Genomic DNA, 20,414 nt, shown 5'->3' with positions numbered 1-20,414 from the left:
AGATCAGACCAGTATCTTCTTGTCCCTCAGAGGCCACCTCCACCCACCATGGCCGTGATGTCCAGCACTTCTTCACCAGTGTGTAAAAACACCTTTGAGGTTCATGATCTGGTTTTGCCATTTGATATCCTGCTCATGTTGTCTCTCCCAATCAGCTGAGAGTTTCTTCTTCAGATACTCGGGCTCCTGCTTCAGTCTTCCTTTCTACTCCCAGGCTCCACCATCAACCTGCTGGACTCCAGTGTTCATATAGGCAATTTACCCAAACTAGACTCTTGTTTTCTTACACTCTTGCAAAGAAACTGCTTAACCCTTGAGGTCTTAAATTCAAATATCTCACATTTTTGCTATAACCTGACTACTCCTATTTTACTGTTTTATTGATTTTACTGAGCCTATAGTTTCTCTCTCTGTCTAAAACATTGCTCTGCTCATGTTCTATATTACATTTCTTCCTATCTCTATAGGGATCTCACTCTAAATATCTTCATAATGTAATTTTTAAAATGGTTTCAAGTAGAATCGTAACTATGATAAATTTCTTAAATATCTTTTGCAAATTTAAAACATAAATGTATATTTATTCCCAAATCTTTTGATCTAAAACCAAGGCCTTTGTTAACTATAAATGATTTGATTTGCATTCCTTACTGTCCTTGTACAAGCTATACCTTTAATGCCTCATCTTTGATTTTCAATTTCAGTTCCTTGAAAGTGGAACACGAATATAAAGAAACATATAAGCAATATGAATTCAGAAGCCTTCTGAATTGTCACAATTCCTTTCCCAGTCTTTCATAAGGACAAGTTTTTTGTGGGAGTTCATTTTTTTTGTAACTCTCTTTTTTGAAGTATTTCTAAAACCTTTTATCTATCCTAGAATAACAGTTTTTAAATTTTATATACATTTAATCTGTCAAATATTTAAATTACATGAAGATAAGCATAACAGGCGTAAACAGATTTCAGAATAACAGGCTTAACCATTGTTTCGTATATAACTCAACTGGCGGAAGAAGAAATGTGAAAATGTATTAGAAAATAACCTGGCAGCCTTGAGTTGTAAGCATCAACCAGTATGTGGACATGAGTTCTTGTGGAGAGGAAGTTGAGGAGGTCAATATTTAGGTCTCTCCTATCTAAAAAATGTACCTATTCTGTGTCTCAGCCCTTTCCAGCTACACTGCGTTAGCTCTCCTTATTTTCATGGACAAATCCAGAGAATTGCTTAGGTGCACTCTCTCCAGTTCATCATTTCCTTCTTATTTCTCCATCATAGTAGTCTGACCTCTACCCCTGCTGCTCCCGTAACACTCTTTTTGCTAGTTATCAATGGCATTCTGCTGCTATATTTAACAAAGACTTTTCAGTTTTGCTCAACATCTGTACAGTTGGTACTGTTTTCACAGCTCACTTATCACAACTTCTTAGAACCCATCTTGGCCTAATGTTCCTTCTACCTCAATGATCATACTAGAGTTAGGACCTCAATGCTTTTCACTTCTCACTCTGCAAACTCCCTTGGGTACCTGTGTAAGTACAATAACCACTTAATATTAATGACTTCCTCTTGCATGTACTGTAGCCACTTCAAACTTGGCTTGTCCAAAATTGAGTTTCTCTTTTTTTCCCCGGAAAGCCTCCTTTCCCTTGACTCTCTTGACTCTCTCACTTCCACCCCCTCCATCCATTCAGTACCAAGTCCTATGGAGTGTAACTCCTGAATATCTTTTAAATTATTCCGATTTCGTTTCCTAACTTTGTATACTTTAATCATGAGCCCCAATTACAGCCCCAAGAACAACTTCTCTCTTGAATGATCTCTTTTACAAACCTTTCAACTCATTATAATTTGAGTAATTTCTCTAAAACACAAAACTTCTATCTCTCACCTGATTAAAACCCTTCAGTGACTCTGAAACTGCCTTCAGAATAAGATTGGATGTTTGAGGGACATTTTTCTTGTTGTCATTGTTTTAATGTTTTGTAGAGACAGTGTTTCACTCTTTTGCCCAGGCTGGTCTCAAACACTGGGCCTTAAGCCCACCTCAGCATCTCAAGATATTGGGATTATAGGCATGAGCCATGGTGCCCAGCCAAGGTTGGATTACCTGATGATTCCCAAGGCTCTTGATTTGCTAGTCCCTACTTACCTTTTCAGCCTTCTCTCCCCTTCTTACACCTTGTTCAAATGTTGGTTTGCTAGTTGCTCTTTCTAGAAAACCTTTCTTGACACACATTCCCCCTGCTCCAAGAATGAGGTTCCCTTCTTTGGTCTTTCAGAGTTCTCTCTGCTTACCCTTGTCGTAGCACTCATTTCAGTGTAGTATAATTGCCTGTTCATCCATTTGTCCTTTCTACTATATTAGAATGTCAGCGTCCGAGACAATTTGCCATTTATCCCCATTGCCTATCACAGAACTAGATACAGGACATGCTCATAAATATTAGCTGGGTGAATGACCTTAAACAAGTCCCTTAGCCTCTCTGAGGCTTTAATTGCTTCATTAGAAGGGAATATAGTAATGCCCTACCTACCTTATAAGGTTGTTTTGGGGTCCTGTAAGATAATAGAAATGAAGCTTATCATAGCGGCTAAGAGTATGGGTTCTGGATCAGTACTGCCTGGCTCTTAATCCTATCTGTGACCCTACAACTAGCTGCGTGGCTTTAAGCAAGTTACTTCTCTGTGTTTTAGTTTGCTCTTCAGTAAAATAAGACTAACCTCAGTATATAACTCAGAGGGTGGCTAAAGGACTGAGTGAGTTACTGCATGAACAATATTTTGAACCATTCCTAAACACACAATAAATGTTAGCTATTAAATATAACATTTTATTTATAAGTCCTAAAATTATACATATATATATGTGTGTATATATATATATATATATATATATATATATATATATGTATATGGATTGATAGAGAGAAACATACGGCATCAGTATTACTAGCTTGAAGGTTTTAAGGGAATAAAGACTGTTATCATTATTCTTAATAATTTCTTTTTTCTTTTTTCTTTTTTTTTAGGATAATGCCATAGCTATACCAGAGTTTATTTTCTAAGTCTTAAACTCAAATTGTCATTCTTAATTTACGTGACATTTTGGTTTAAAAAATTGGTGTCCAGTATACCAATTTTAATACCAAGCATGTACTGTATCTAGTTACATGAAAGTAAGTTTTTAAATGTTTTCTTGCTAACCTTGAAAAGTTTTTTTGAATCTTTGTACATAGTAGGTGGTAGTTAGCACTGGAAAAATATTAAAATAAAAAAGATTACTGGTGGGTGCAATGGCTCACATCTATAATCCCAGTACTTTGTGAGGCCAAGGCAGGAGGATTGCTAGAGCTCAGAAGTTTAAGACCAGTCTGGGTAATACAGGGAAACCTCATCTCTACAAATAATTTTTTTTAATTAGCTGGGTATAGTGGTGTGTCCGTGTAGTTTCAGCTACTTGGGAGTTTGGGGTGGAAGGATCAGTTGAGCTCAGGAGGTTGAGGCTGCAGTGAGCTATGACTGCATCACTGCACTCTAGCCTGGGCAACAGAGTGAGACCCTGTCTCAAAAGAGGGCAGGGAAGATTACTGATTTAATTTATTAAAGAATTATTATATCTCCAACACCTGACTTTATTTTTCTATATTATTTAATTACATAAACAGTTCAGTATTTGAATTATACAAATTTCATTAAAACTATGCAGTTATGCAAGGAAAATAGAAAATACAAGGGCACTTAGATTTGTGCATATGTGTTTACCTGAGAGGATTTGCTTGTTTTTTTAAAAACGTTCTTTTTTAATTTAAAATTTAATTTTATAATGCACATTCATATGTTGACTTTGAACCAACAGAAATCCCTAATTCTTATTTTTTTTCTGATTCTTTTTTAGAGTTGGTGGTTCCAGGATTTTATTCGGAATGACATTAGGAAGAGAAGTGATGTCTCCTCTTCAGGCAATGTCTTCCTATACTGCGGCTGGCAGAAATGTTTTAAGATGGGATCTTTCACCAGAGCAAATTAAAACAAGAACTGAGGAGCTCATTGTGCAGACCAAACAGGTGTATGATGCTGTTGGAATGCTCAATATTGAGGAAGTAACTTATGAGAACTGTCTGCAGGCACTGGCAGATGTAGAAGTGAAGTATATAGGTGGGTTGGATGCAGAAGCACATTAGTATTTCACTTTGTGGACATGTTAAATCATTTCACGCTTTCTCTCTTTCAGTTTTCCAGTTTTACAAGCATTGATTTTTACATAGTAATTAATTACAGATTTTTTAATTGTATTATGTTGGCAAAGGTGCTATAAAATATACACTGTCATTACTCCAGAAAGTACACAAAGGTGCTTTCTGGAGAGCATTTTGACAATATGTCAGAACTTTTAAGACATTCATACACTTGCCCATTAATCCCACACCTAGACATTTATGCTAAGAAAATAATCATATGTAGACAAAATTCATGTATCAATTTAGACATTTATTCTAAAAATATAATATATAGGCAAAATTAATGTATCAATTTATGTATAAATAGGTATTCTTATCATATCATAAGCTTAGAAACAATTCCCAAATGTCAACCAATAGATTAGATAAATAAATTATGAAACATCCATCTTCCGTAATGCTGTATAACCATTAAAATCATGGTTTACAAGCAGTTATTTAATAACATGGGGAAAAGGACACAGAATAACTGGAAGAAAATAAACATATTTTATCAATGGTTATCTTAGGATTCTCCAGAGAAATTGAACCTATAGGATGTGTGTGTGTGTGTATGTGTGTGTGTGTGTGTGTGTGGAAGTATATATATGTAAATATATATGTTTGTGGGGAGAGAGACTGATTGATGGATAGATTATAGGGAACTGGCTTACATGATTAAGGAAGCTGAAAAGTCCAGAATCTCAGTGTGGGCTGGCAGGCTTGAGACCCAGGAGAGCTGATATCCCAGCTCTAGTTTGGAGGTCCAGAGGAGCCAATAGTGCAGACGTATGAAGGCAGTCTGCAAAACTCCCTTATTCAGGGAGGTCAGTCTTAGTTCTGTTCAGGCCTTGAACTGATTACATGTGGGCCACCACAATGTAGAGGGCAGTCTTCTTTACTTCAAGCTTGCCACTCTAATTTTAATGTCATCAAAAACACCCTCCAAGTTAACACATAAGATGAATCATCAGAATGTTTAATATATCAGGTGATGGGTTTATAGCTAATTTTTACCTTCTTCTTTATGTATTTCTCTATTTTCTGTATTTTTTGCCCTGATATACATTATTTTTATATTTCTAAGGGTTGGACATATTTTGTAGAATAATTATGACAAACAACCTTGGCTGTATATACAGGCTTCATAAGAGAATATAAGATAGCTGCAGAACTGGATATCATAGACATTTTTGTGCATTTTGGAATTTGAAAGATTGTCAGAATCCAGCATAACCCTAGTGACCTGGTCTTCTCCTTGCCCCCACTATCCCTTCTTCTCCAAGAGTTCTCTACTCTGTTTCACTGTACAAAAGACTTGGCTATTTTCTCTTATCTCAGCATTTGTTTTCGTTTCTGCTCCTACTACCAACTTCTTCACTTTCATAAATGGCTACTAAATCTTATTACATGTCTTGAATTTAAACTCCTGAATAAAAGGATCTGGTTGTCCTCATTAGTCAAAGGGGTAGAGTTGGTCCCTGTTCAGCAGAGCTTTTCCAGCTGGCGACGTCATGTGCACGTACCATCCTGGATATGGTTTGTCCTTGGTTCAGGTGCTCAGTTCTTCAGTCACTTGTGGCCAAGATGGTGTGCCAACCCATAACTTAGGGATTTGAGAAAGGTCTCACTTTGTTACCCAGATTGTAGTGCTGTGGCACAATCCTAGCTCACTGCAGCCTCCAACTCTAGGGCTCAAGAGATCCTCCTGCCTCAACTTCCTGAGTAGCTGGGACTTCTGGCATGTGCCACTATGCCCAGCTAATTTTTAAATTTTGTGTGGAGTTGAGGTCTCACTATGTTACCCAGACTGGTCTCACATATGTTGCCCATTCCTTGTCTCAAGTGATCCTACTGCTGTAATATTGGGGTTCATAGTGTCCTCAGCTCCCCTGAGAGGACATTTCTCCAGGTTCTTGGTCTCCTGCCCTCTCAAGAATGAGAGAGGGGTCCACAGCACAGTGCGCAGTAAAAGCTGGACTCAAAAGTGTTTGTAGAAAGTGATTTATTTAAAGTGAGAGAAACAGGAGGAGAGAGAAAGAAACAGCTAAATCTCACATTGAGTGTGAGAATCCAGAAAGATGGAATCCAGGAGCAGAAAGCAGCTTCCACGGGAGAGTGTTAGGGAATAGAGAGAGAGAGATGGAGTTTAGGAGGAGAAGACAGGCTTCCACTAGAGTGTAGAAGGGGACTCCAGAGGGAAAATCCAGGAGAGAGAAAGAAAAATGGCTTCCACAAAGGGAGTATTCATGGAAGGGGACCCAAGCATGGAGTCTGAAGGGGTGTGGAAGAAGGGTACTTTTAACCTGAGAGGAACCCCTACCTTCTCTACGACCCCAGGCCAACGAAAGGAGTTCCTTAGAATTTCCGCTAGAGTGATTGACTCTTAGTTTCTTCCCGTGTCCGTGAAATTGAAACGTAAACCGTTAAATCTCCTGGATGGAGAGAGATGGGAGAAGGGCATGGCGCTAAGAAATTTTTGCCCTTAAAACTACGCCCCCCTGTGGACCCGGAAAGAGAACACATTTCCTCACTGTCTTGGCCTCCGGAAGCACTGGGATTACAGATGTGATCTGCCACTATGGCTGTGTCAAACAACATCTTTTTTAAATAATTATTTTAAATTGTTTTTCTCTCAATAATAGATCTTTTCAGCATACTTTCAGGTTTGTGATATTTGTTATTATTCTTCTATAAATTTATTTTTATGGATTATCTAAATTTTTGAGTTTGGGAATAGATTTCTTAAAAACTAACTTTCTCTTATCTGAGCATATTCTCCTAGTCAACTGTGCTTCTTGCAGTAGCTGGTGGAACACTGGTTGTCTAATGTCAGGCACTGGGCATCAGCATTGTCTATCGTTTGGCAGTGAGAGCATAAATCTGGTTCCAGGTCTTTGTGGCAAAGTAAGGAAAGAAATGGTTTTCACCGTCTTCATTTGTTTAAGAATTTGTTTCTAATTGTAGGCTCCTGCATTTGATATTGCTTATATAAGTTTTTGAGCAATTTTGATTCCTTCTTAATATCTTTTATAGCTTTTTTTTTTTTGAGACAGAGTTTCACTCTTGTTGCCCAGGCTGGAGTGCAGTGCCCAGGCTGGTCTCAAACTCCTGCCCTCAGGTGATCCACCCACTTTGGCCTCCCAAAGCGCTGGGATTACAGGCATGAGCCACCGTTTTATAGCTAATTTCTGAAAGTAAATATATTGTAACCATGTAGTTAACCAATATCACTTAAATAAGTGTTATATGTATTAACTTTCAAAATTTTCTGTTCCTTTCTTTCCTTAACTGACAGACATAAAATTATATATTAAACCCTAAAAGCGTAATTTCATAATTTGATCTTTCAAAAATATACCTTATGGATTTATTCTGATATCTGTGGCAGATATTTCTAATAGCTTTATTTGTAGCAATATTTTAAGAGGACTGATATGAGTGAGGCAGTTGTTTAACTGTATAATTTCTTGCTGTATAAAGGATAGCTCTACTGTCTACTATATATCATATGTAAGTTTTACTATTTATAATACCTTTACAGTACTAAAGTTAATCAAATAAAAATGTACTTACTTTCCCAGCATGACCACAACCATCACTATAAACCATACTTATTTTTGTTCTGTAGTATTGGTCATTTCACAGACATCAGAGATTTTTGCCCAATTAAAGTTAAAATGCAAATTTATGAGAAATCCAAGAACCAATTGTAATATTTGAAGATTAAACCAAACTAAATTACCATCATTATTTCACAGGAATGTCTCCAATGTCTAGCTACTCATTGGATGTGTCCACTTAGGTTTCTGTGACTCCTTTGAAATTATCTGGAATTTTGAATGTTTTTATTCATGGGTGCATTTGCGATAGGGGCCATTGCTTTGATTCAATTTTCTGGGTAGTCTTTATCATTTTATGTACCCTTTCCAAATCCCAGATCCTAAGATACCTCAGTAAAGGAATTGTGTCTTTATCTTCCCTCATTCCCAGTTGATAAATTACACTCTCTGCCCAGGTGCACTGGCTCACACCTGTAATCCTAACACTTTGGAAGGCTGAGGAGGGAGGATCACTTTAGCCTAGGAGTTGGAGACCAGCCTGGGAAATATTACAAGACCCCATCTCAATAAATACAAAAATTAGCTGAATGTGATGGTGCACGCCTGTGGTCCCTGATACTCAGTCGTGTTGGGGAACAGGGGGCGGGATTCAGGCGAAGGATTGCTTGAGCCTGGGAGGTTGAGGCTGTAGTGAGCTGTGATTGCACCACTGCACTTCAGCCTGGGTGACAAAGCGAGACTCTGTCTCAAAAAAAAAATTTTACCCTAATGATAGGTGCTCGTCTCACATCCTTACTGTTCATAATGATGCCAACTAGAACTCCTAAGTCCTGCATTAGATGCTTTTTCTTGGTAGCCTTAGGAGCCTTTATAGAAAGTATAAAATTTAAAAAAAAACTTTTATTGGCATGATCATCTGTGTATGAGGTATTTGGCTTAATACTGATTTGACAAGTCCTATTGTGGTAATCGTTTTTTTCCTCCATCCGCAGTGGAAAGGACCATGCTGGACTTTCCCCAGCATGTATCCTCTGACAAAGATGTACGAGCAGCAAGTACAGAAGCAGACAAAAGACTTTCTCGTTTTGATATTGAGATGAGCATGAGAGGAGATATATTTGAGAGAATTGTTCGTTTGCAGGTAAGTTCTGTTATAAATCCCTTTAAAAGGGGGAAACTCTACAACAAAAAGAATTTTCAACCATCAATAAAACATACTGACTGGATTTTCTTAGATTTTGTTTCCAATGATTACAATACCATAATGGGCATCATATAGTATTACATCATGTTAATTATATCACTGAGGCTATGTGGTGCTAATTCCATTCACTTAAAATTAAAAACCAAACATAGAAAAGTGAACGTCTGTAAAGTTAAGGCTTTTTAACAACATTATGAACTTGATGGTTACATGTAAGGGTTATCTTAGACCAAATCAATTAGAAGCAAATGGAATCAAGTTTTTTATCTATAAGTACCTTGTAGTTTTGAAACCATAATATTGATGACATACTGTTGATGAGATATGCCAGCGTCATTCCTGTCTGTCATCCTTACATTTTTCAAGACTTGTGGAAATTATGGATAATAGATGTTCTAGCTGGGCCTGTCCAAGTGTTTTTGTTCTTTTCATCACCAACGTTGATGTATGTCCCAGCAGTTTCATCGTGTCTTTGCTTTCAATTTTTATTTTTATGACACTTCAGCGATTTGTTTGGAAAAAGCCCCATGTTTTAAAATTATAGGCATTTTTGGTTTACTTTTGCATGTTTCTTTCTGCAGAATCCCAGTTTTTTTTCCTTTTTAGCAGACCATGAAAAGAGTTGAAATATAATATTTTAAATTAGCTTTTTATTTTGTAACTCATTATAGAATATATAATCAAGATTTAGACATGTAAGATGTATATCCTGTTTATTTTCTTGTATCAGACAAGCATTTTTCATCCTATAATTGATAATCATATAATTCATAATAGTTCACATTTAATACTATAAATTTTATGGTGAAAATAATTTTATGATTTTTCTTTATTAGTTAAATAGATCTTTTTGCTCCTTTTGACCACAGTTATTCCATGTGATTTGAATCATGGCCTGTTTAGTCTCCTCATTTTATTTCATCCCCAAATTACTTTTCTTTCTTGGTCTATTTTTTTTTATGTAATTTGGGATTTTTCTAGAATTCTGATTTCCTTTTGATTAATCCTGTTTTCATCATGATTTCTTAGTTTGCATTTGGAATAATGTATTTGTTATTATTTCACATTCTGTGATTCTTATGAATTTTACCAAAATATGAAAGATTTGTCATTTTAGATTTCTTTGTCGTAGAGTACTTTTAAATTTCATATATTCGAGACCAACTGGCCAACATGGTGAAACTCCATCTCTGCTAAAAATACAAAAATCAACCAGACATGGTGGCAAGCACCTGTAATCGCAGCTACTTGGGAGACTGAGGCAGGAGAATCACATGAACCCAGGAGGTGGAGTGAGCCGGGACAGAGCAAGACTCTGTCTCAAAATAATAATAATAATGATAATAAATTTTGTATAGTTTTGGGATTGATTCCACTAAACTTGGGAACAAATAGCTGCCTCTAGAGTAGACTGGCACACTGTAGTGACCTAATAGACACCAATGCATTCATCAGATTTGTGTCTTTATTTGAGGTGGTTCATTTCAGAGCTTTGTTTTAACAATTTAAGGTAATTTCAGATTTGGTTCTATAACTTTTCATCTTTTCAATGGAGTGAAAACTCTCATACATATGGATTATTGTGTGAACATTTTTAGGGTCCTCTACATTTGTTAACTCTACATCAGGATGATAAAAAATAACTTTTGTGTTTGTTTTTGCATTGAAGCTCACCAAGTGAATTTACCTACCTTCAGACCTCTTTCATGACAAATAGTTTTGTTTATTTAGGCAATTTTTTTAAAACCTAGAATTACCAGTGTTCTCTGCTAGAGTTAAACACTTTAATAAATGATAAAACTTATCCCATTTGTATCTAAAGGAAAAAATCAGATATCCAAGTATTTTATTTATTTGTTTGTTTATTTGTTTATTTATTTATTTATTATTGTCACCCAGGCTGGAGTACAATGGTGCAATCTTGGCTCACTGCAACCCCCACCTCCCAGGTTCAAGCGATTCTCCTTCCTCAGTCCCCCAAGTAGCTGGGATTACAGGCACGTGCCACCCTGCCTGGCTAATTTTTGTATTTTTAATATAGGTGGGGTTTCACCGTGTTGGCCAGGCTGGTCTCGAACTCCTGACCTCAGGTAATTTGGCTGCCTCAGCCTCCCAAAGTGTTGGGATTACAGGCGTGAGCCATCGCTCCTGACTATTTTATTTATTTTCTCTATAATACTGTAAATTAAATAGGATAGCCATGATGTAGTATATAAAGACTTCATTGATGGGTGGGTGTGGTGGCTCATGCCTGTAACTCCAGCACTTTGAAAGGACAATGCAGGCAGATTTCTTGAACTCAGGAGTTCAAGACCAGCTTGGGCAACATGGCAAAAACCCATCTCTACAAAAATAAAAAATAGAAAAATTAGCTGGGCTTGGTAGTGAGTACCTGTAGTCCCAGCTACTCAGGAGGCTGAGGTGGGAGGATTGTGCCCAGGAGGTTGAGACTACACTGAGCAGTGGTTGTGCCATTGTACTGCAGCCTGGATCACAGAGTGAGACCATGTCTCAGAAAAATTTTTTTAAAAATCCACACATAAAGGCCTCATTAAGCTGTATAAATAGGATCTTAAATTTACATGATGTCAGCAATTTCAGACATGCTCTACTAAAATGAGGATGCTGTGAATAATATTCCCAAGTTACCAATAACGTATATAGTAATCAAATATATTACCCAAATTGTATATAAAATGTTACTTTAGTTCTCTTTATTTTCCACTTTAATACATAGAAAAGTGAGATTACTTTTCGTAGTTCTTCATGAAATAAGGACTCCAGTTACCTATTGATGCATAACATATTGCCTGAAATCTTAGTGACTTGGAATAGCAACAATTTTTTTCTTTATTCTCACAGTTTCTGTGAGAATTCAGGAAGGAATTAGTTGGACAGTTCTGACTTGGGGTCTGACATGTTATTTCAGGCAGTGTTGGCTAGGACTGAAGCAGGTAGGAACTAGTAAGGCATCTCTCTTTATGTAGTCTCAGGGTGTCTGTATTAGTACATTTTCACACTGCTATAAAAGAGTACCTGAGACTGAGTAATTTATAAAGAAAGAGGTTTAATTGACCTCAGGAACTTAGTCATGGCAGAAGGTAAAGGGAAAGCAGGGCATGCCTTACATGGTGTCCAGAGAGAGAAAACACAGGGGAAGCATCAGACACTTGTCAAACAATCAGATCTCTTAAGAACTCACTCACCATCACAAGAACAGCATGAAGGAAACCACCCCATGATCCAGTCACTTCCCACCAGGTCCCTCCCTTGACATGTGGGAATTACAATTTGAGATGAGATTTGGGTGGAGACACAGCCAAACCATATCATTACACCCCTGGTCCTCACATTTCGAAACCAATCATACATCCCCAGCAGTCACCCATAGTCTTAATTCATTCTAGCATTAACTCAAAAGTCCAAGTCCAAAGTCTCATCTGCAACAAGGCAAGTCCCTTCCACCTATGAGTCTGTAAAATCAAAAACAAGTTAGTTACTTCTAAAATACAGTGTGGGTAGAGGTACTGGGTAAATGTTCACATTCCAAATGGGAGAAATTGACTAAAACAAAGGGGCCACAGGCCCTATGCAAGTCCAAAACCCAGCCAGGCAGTTGTTAAATCTTAAAACTCCAAAATCTCCTTTGACTCCATGTCTTACATCCAAGGCACACTAATCCAGGGGGTGGGCTCCCATGGCCTTGGGTGGCTCCTCCTCTGTGGTTCTCAGGTTACAGTCCCTGCAGCTGCTTTCACAGGCTGGTGTTGAGTGCCTGCAGCTTTTCCAGGGGCAGGGCGCAAGCTCTCAGCAGATCTACCATTCTGGAATCTGGAGGACAGTGGCCCCCTTCTTACAGCTCCACAAGGCAGTGACCCAGTGGGGACTCTGTGTGGGGGCTCCAACACCATATTTCCCTTCCCCACAACCCTAGTAGAGGTTCGCTGTGAGGTCTCCACCTGCACAGCAGACTTTATCTGGACATCCATGCATTTCCATACATCCTCTGAAATCTGGGAGGAGGTTCCCAAAGCTTAATTCTTATCTTCTGCACACCTCCAGGCCCAGTACCATATGGAAGTCACCAAGGCTTGGGGCTTGCATCCTCTGCAGCAAATGCCCAAGCTGAACATTGGCTCCTTTTAGCCACACTGGAGCTGGAGCATCTGGGATGCAGGGCAGTATGTCCTGAGGCTACACAGAGCAGCAGAGTGGGAAGGGAGGGGGCCCTGGGCCCCCGCCCACAAAAACATTTTTTTCTCCTAGGCCTCCAGGCCTGTGATTGAAGGGGGTCAGAGACATTTCCCCCATTTTCTTGGCTACTAACATTTGATACCTTGTTATTTATGCAAATTTCTCAGCTTGCTTGAATTTCTCCCCAGAAAATGGGTTTTTCTTTTCTACCACATGGTCAGTCTGCAAATTTTTCAAACTTTTATGCTGTGCTTTTCCTTTAAGCATAAGTCCCAATTTTGAACCATCTCCTTGTGAATGCATATGGCTATATGCTGTTAGGAGCACCCAGGCCACTTCTTGAATGCTTTGCTGCTTAGAAATTTCTTCTGCCAGATACCCTAAATCATCTCTCTTAAGTTCAAAGTTCCACAGATCTCTAGGGCAGGTGCAAAATGCCCAGTATCTTTGGTAAAGCATAGCATGGGTGACCTTTACTCCAGTTCTCAATAAGTTCCTCATCTCCATCTGAGCCCATGTCAGCCTGGACTTCATTGTCCATACCACTATCAGCATTTTTGGTCAAAATCATTCAATAAGTCTCTAGGATGTTCCAAGCTTTCCCACATCTTTCTGTCTTCTTCTGAGCCCTCCAAATTGTTCCAACCTCTGTCCATGACCCAGTTTCAAAGTCGCTTCTGCATTTTCAGGTTGTCTTTATAGTAGTACCCCACTATCCTGGTACCAATTCTCTGTATTAGTCCATTCTCACACTGCTGTAAAGAATGCCTGAGACTGGGTAATGTATAAAGAAAGAGGTATAATTGATTCACAATTCCACATGGCTGGGAGGCCTTAGGAATTTACAATCATGGCAGAAGGTGAAGGTGAAGCAAGGCACATCTTACATGGTAGCAGGAGAGACAGCAAGCTCAGGGAAAGCGTCAGACACTTATAGAACAACCAGATCTTGTGAGAACTCACTCACTATCATGGGAACAACATGGGGAAACCAACCACATGATCTGGTCACCTCCTACCAGGCCCCTCTTGTCACATGGGGATTCAAATTCAGATTACAATTTGAGATGAGATTTGGTTGGGCCACAGCCAAACCATATCAGTGTCTTAGTCAGATTGTGCTGCCATAACAAAATACCATAAACTGAATCCTTTAAATGTTAACTTTTTCACAGTTGTAGAGGCTGCAAGTCCAAGATCAGTGTGCCAGCATGGTTGGGTTCTGGTGAGAGCCCTCTTCCTAGCTTGCAGGTGGCCCCTTCCCTTCCCTACTGGCCCTTCCTCACTGAGTGCACATAGTACATGATGGGAGGTGTGGGACTGGAAGGCAAGGGGAGAGAGAAACAGGGAGAACTCTCCTTCTCTTCCAAAAAGGCCACAATCCTGTCAGATTAAGAACCTGCACTTCTGACCTCATTTAACCTTAGTTACCTACCAAAAGCCTATTTACAAATACAGCCACATTGTGCCTAGGGCTTCTATAAAAGAACTTGAAAGGACACAGTTTAGTCCATAGCACAGGGTGTCTCCATGTGGTCCCTTTGTATGGATTAATTTGGGCTTCCTTATAGTGTGATGATACCAGGATGGTAGAACTTCTTTCATGAGGCTCAGAGCTCCAATATGAGTGTTCCAGCAAGCCACATAGAAGCTACTTTGCATTTATGACCTGTCACAGAAGTCATGTGACATCACTCTGCCATACCATATTGGTTGACAAGTCACTGCATTCTTCCCAGATTCAAGGGATACCACATCTCAGTCTGGGAAGTATCAATTGGCAGTCATGTTTCAAAACCTTCAAAATAGGAGAGGAACTGGGATGGTTAATGGGAACCAAAGAAAAGAAATAGAATGAACAAGACCTGCTACTTGATAGCACAACAGGGTGACTATAGTCAATAATGACTTAACTGTACATTTTAAAATAGCAAGGTATAGGCCGGGCACAGTGGCTCAAGCCTGTAATCCCAGTACTTTGGGAGGCCGAGACGGGTGGATCACGAGGTCAAGAGATCAAGACCATCCTGGTCAACATGGTGAAACCCCATCTCTACTAAAAATACAAAAAATTAACTGGGCATCATGGCGCGTGCCTGTAATTCCAGCTACTCAGGAGGCTGAGGCAGGAGAATTGCCTGAACCCAGGAGGCAGAGGTTGCGGTGAGCGGAGACTGCACCATTGCACTCCAGCCCGGGTAACAAGAGCGAAACAACGTCTCAAAAAAAAAAAAAAAAGAAATAGCAAGGTATAACTGGATTGTTGGTAACACAAAAGATAAATGAGGGGATGGATACCCCATTCTCTGTGATGAGATTATTACATATTGCTTGCCTGTCTCAAAACATTCCATATGCCCCATAAATGTATACACCTACTGTATACCTACAAAATTTTTTTAAAACCTTCAAAACAAATAATTTGTTGACTAAAATGGACAGAAGAAATTATAGTAGAGGATAAGATTTACCAGTGTGTTGTGGCCTTTTCTCCCTCCCAGTGTATGACTAGTAAGACTGCCTTACATTTGTATAGCAATATGACTCATCCAATCTTATGAGGTAGGCTTTTTTGTAATATAAGTGAAGAAACCAAGGCTCAGAAGCAATAACTTTCCAAGAGCCACAGCACTGGTGGGTAAGTGCTTGCCAAAAACCATGTAGACTGTTTGTTAGACCCTTTGAGGGAGAGAGGTGTCATGTTTGATTCTACTTCGCATCTCTGGCAAGAGTGCCTGTTAAAAAGTAAGCATACAGTAAATGTTCATCAAACTAACGTGAGAAACCAGTTAGTGGCAGATCCAGAAAATAGGCCTTCAGTAATTTATGGGACATGAGATACCCATTTGGAAAAATAAAATTGATGGTTTCCTCACAACCAACTGAAAAACAATTCCTAATGGATTAAAGTCATAAAAGGCTAGAGATTAAAGCTTCTAGATGCCTATACAAGAAAATATCTTTATGACATCTGGGCAGGGATATATTTCTTAAGATGCAAAAAGTGCTAACTACAAAATATAAGGCTAATGAACTTGACTATGTTAAAATAACTTCTATTCATAAGGAAAGTGAAGACAATTCAAATACTGAGAAAATAAATTTATAAAACATTAAACTAGCAATGCATTCTATGATATATAAAGAACTACTATAGTCAATACAAAAAACATCCCAGTAGAAAAATGGGCAAATTATGTGAAGAGATATTTCAAAAGAAATGCATATAGCAATTAAATATACGAAAAAATGTTCAACTTTATTAACAATCAGAAATGCAAATGAAGACCCTAATAAGTTACCATTCTTCACTCACAAGATTGCCAAACATTAAGAAAATCAATAATGCCAAGTTATCTTTGTGGATATGGATCAACAAGAATGTTTGTGCATTGCTTCTAAGAGTGTAACTGATTAATAACCAAGTTGGAAAAACAGTATTACAGAGTTGGAACTTAAATTCTCTAAAACCTCGTACATCCACCCCACTCCCACCTCAGTATTTACCTAGAGATTCCTTTGCATTTGTGCAAGATAATATTGGACAAATGTTCATAAAAACCCAGATTGCCATCAGCAAGAAAACGGATCTATAAATTATGGTACATTTATGCAGTGAAATATTTTATAGCATTAAATAACTATAACAACATGGGACAATATAGTTGAATCTTAATAGAAATGAAGGAAAGAAATTGCAGAATACTGCATACAATGCGATACTTTATAAAGCTCAAAATGAAGCAAAGGTATACAATATATAAGTGGTAAAACTGCCAAAAATGTTTATCACAAAATTCAAGAGAGTAGGTATTTTTTGCATAGATTACCTGTTGCATAAGTAAATGCAGTGGTATTGTTAATGTCCTATTTTATAAGTTGAAGGGTGGATTTAATTTGTCCTCACTACATGCATGTAGTTTTATCCATTTGGAGATAATCAAGTCTCACAGACACATTTAACATATATTAAATGTATCCTTAATTCCACAAAGGCGGGGAAAGAAAAAAAGAAAAAGCAGTGACAACAAGGACTTTCTCATCCTTTAAAGCTAAAAACAAATGGCCAGGTGTCAAAAGCCAGCAATTATGGCTGCAGGTATTAGTATTTCCCAGTTCTGACAAGGGCTTCTCAACTGTTGGCTTTTAAAAAGCCAGCAGACATCAAAGAAGATTTTATGCCTGCTCTTTCCAGCCATTTTGGTGAGAAAAAAGTAGTGTCTTCATGTCAAAACAATCAGGCATATTCTGTTCCAGTGGCCTCCTAAGGAATTCTGCAAAAGAGGAATTCTTTCATGAAATAGAGGCTGAAGTATGCAAGCCAAATTTGAGGTGTGCAGTGATCTATTGTAATATTGTTTATTTTTTTAGAGCAGTAGGCTTTAGTCTTGCCAATTCATCTTAGCCAATTAGTTTTTTAAATAGGAAAGTTTTAATGTTACAGTACAGATGAATAGGTCATAAGATTAAGTGTAGATGATTTTAAACATTATGTAATCTCTCCTACTTGACAAGCCATGGAGACCCAGCTTCAAATTAAAATATAAGAACCAGAAATGGCCGGGTATGGTGGCTCATGCCTGAAATCCCAGCACTTTGGGTAGGCCAAGGCAAGCGGGTGGCCTGAGCCCAGGAGTTCCAGACCAGCCTGGGCAACATGGCAAAACCCCGTCTCTACCAAAAATATAAAAATTAGCCAGTCTCATAACCTGGTCTCAAAATAAATAAATCAATAGTTGAAAAATTTTAAGTTAAAGTTAAAAAAAAAAAAAAGAATCAGTACCTTAAAACAATGACCAAAAAACAAAAAAAAGGATGATATCCCAAATTCATTTATAATTTAATTCCCTTTATTTACCATGTCTTCTTGATTTTTTGAATATGTAAGTCTAGTCATTGGTCATAATCAATGCTACTAAACTTGTAATTGTGTTGGGGTCTTAAAAGCCGAGGGAACCAGAGATAAAGCATCAACTACCTTGGCTTTGTTTCCCCATTGGCCAAGCACCCTTCTTTTCTGCTTCTCTTTTTTCCAAGTACTTACCTATTTTTTAACGTACTGTGTGATACTGATGTTACCTATTAATATGTCTTTCTTTTCCTTCACGTGACTTAAACCTCTTCAAGAATATTCCTTTTTGTTTCCTTAGTGCCAGCCATAAATAGGAGCTCAGTAAATGTGTGTTGAACTGAACTAGCCCCAGTGAAAATGTATCTTCATGAAGTGTTGTACCTCACTTCAGCAACCTCATGCTGTAGCTCAGACAAAAGCAGTGAATCTTGTGATGGCATATTGAATTAGCAGTCAGCAAGCAGTCCTGGCTATATCCCGCTAGCCCAGGAGTGCAGACAACTGCCTAAAAATGTCCTCCTCACAGTAGTAGGATAGCAGCCTTACAGTAAATGTCATGAATTGGGGCAGAGGCAAGAGGGAACAGAAAAACTAAAGTGTAAATACAATACAATTAGTTATTTCTCTATTTTACTTCTTTTTGGGGGGGGGGATTTTTCCTTTTTGTTTTTTTTTTAGAAACAGGATCTGGCTCTGTCACCCAGCTGGACCGTAGTGACATAATCTCAGCTCACTTCAAGCTCTGCCTTCCAGGTTCAAGTGATTCTCCCACCTCAGCCTCCCAAGTAGCTGGGACTACAAGCACACGCCACCACACGCAACTATATACTCTCTTATCTGTATTATAATTCCCTAGCAAATTCAAAGTTTCCTAATTCATTTTTTTTCTTGAGGTGGGGTCTCACTCTGTCACCTAGGCCAGAATGCAATGGCACCATCATGGCTCACTGTAGCCTGAACCATCTAGTTTCAAGCAGTCCTCCCACCTTGGCCTCCCATACTGCTAGGATTACAGGCATAAGCCACTATGCCCAGCCCTGAATTCTATTATTAATTTTTTTTTTTTTTTTTTTTTTGAGATAGGTTCTCACTCTGTTGCCCAGGCTGGAGTACAGTGGCTCAATCTTGGCTCACTGCAACCTCTGCCTCCTGGGCCCAAGCAGTCCTACCACCTCAGCCTTCCAAGTAGCTAGGACTACAAGTACACACCACCATGCCCAGCTAATTTTTTTGTTTGTTTGTTTTTTTGAGAGACGGGGTTTTGCCATGTTTCCCAGGCTGTACTTCTGAGCTCAAGTGATCCGCTCACCTCAGCCTCCCACAGTGTTGGGATTACAGGTGTGAGGCACTGTGCCCAGCCCTGAATTCATTTTTTAAATGATATTCAGAGGATTATCCTATCTTAATCTTCATAGTTCTTTTAACAATGTTGTAATTTTTCCTTTGTATAATACAGAAAATCCCACTGAAATAATTTTTTATTTACATATTTTAGAAACAGAAAATATGAAGTTCTTATAAAAAAAAAAAAAGACAATCCATGAGACAGAAGGTGGGGAGGGTTTAGGGGAAAATAAGAAACTCAATATGTGGTCAGGCGCAATGGCTCAGGCCCGTAATCCCAGCACTTTGAGAAGCAAAGGCAGGTGGATTGCTTGAGCTCCAGAGTTTGAGACCAGCCTGAGCAACATGATGAAAACCCTTCTCTACAATATAAGCAAAAATTACCCAGGTGTGGTGGCGTATACCTGTAATCCCAGCTACTTAGGAGGCTGAGGTTGGAGGGTCTATTGAGCCTAGGAGTTCAAGGCTTCAGTGAGCCATGATTACACCACTGTACACCAGCCTAGGTGACAGAGTGAGACCCTGTCTCAAAAATAATAATAGTAATCAACTCAATTTTTGTTATGAAATTTTAAAGAATTATTAAAGATGGTAATATAGTTGTATGGTATATTGGGAAAATCATTAAATTGGAATTTGAAGAATTTATTTTTTGCTGTTTTTAACCATTAGATAGCTATGTGATCTTGGGAAAATCATCTAACCTCAGTTTTCTTGACTGTAATATGAGTATATAATTATACTTGTGAGAGAGATGTCAAGAGAGAAAGAGAATACACATTCATATTAAAACTCTTTGTTACAGCAGAAAATTAGGAGAAAACTAAATCTTGTCACCACAGAGATTAAAATAAGATTCCATACTGTCCGATTATATAAATTTAAAGATCACTTCGGAGAACTTTAGCCCTCCACTCTTTAAGCAGAAAAACTTCACCTAAAGAGGCCTATGGTCTGGTTCAGATTCAAGGGGAGAAATTTTTGTTAGAAAGGAAGGTGCAATTATAGCAAGACAGTCTAGAAGTGTTGGCTGATT

General features: G+C 38.3%; 1 protein-coding gene across 3 annotated transcripts in view; it reads left to right on the top strand.

Annotated features, from left to right (window-relative positions):
• NLN (neurolysin) overlaps positions 1–20,414 on the top strand; it is a 105,689-nt gene that overhangs the window by 25,619 nt on the left and 59,656 nt on the right. For 2 of the 3 annotated variants that reach the window (XM_002744905.5, XM_035292274.3), the window contains 2 exons: positions 3,900–4,159; positions 8,777–8,925. In XM_002744905.5, coding sequence (XP_002744951.1) covers positions 3,900–4,159; positions 8,777–8,925 — 409 coding nt within the window. The remainder of the gene's footprint in view (positions 1–3,899; positions 4,160–8,776; positions 8,926–20,414) is intronic. The other variant, XM_035292275.3, reaches the window with a different exon arrangement.

Source organism: Callithrix jacchus, chromosome 2 (genome assembly GCF_049354715.1).
Source record: "Callithrix jacchus isolate 240 chromosome 2, calJac240_pri, whole genome shotgun sequence".
Taxonomy (NCBI): Eukaryota; Metazoa; Chordata; class Mammalia; order Primates; family Cebidae; genus Callithrix; species Callithrix jacchus.
The sequence above is the reverse complement of the archived record's forward strand: the minus strand, read 5'-3'. Positions and strand labels throughout refer to the sequence as shown.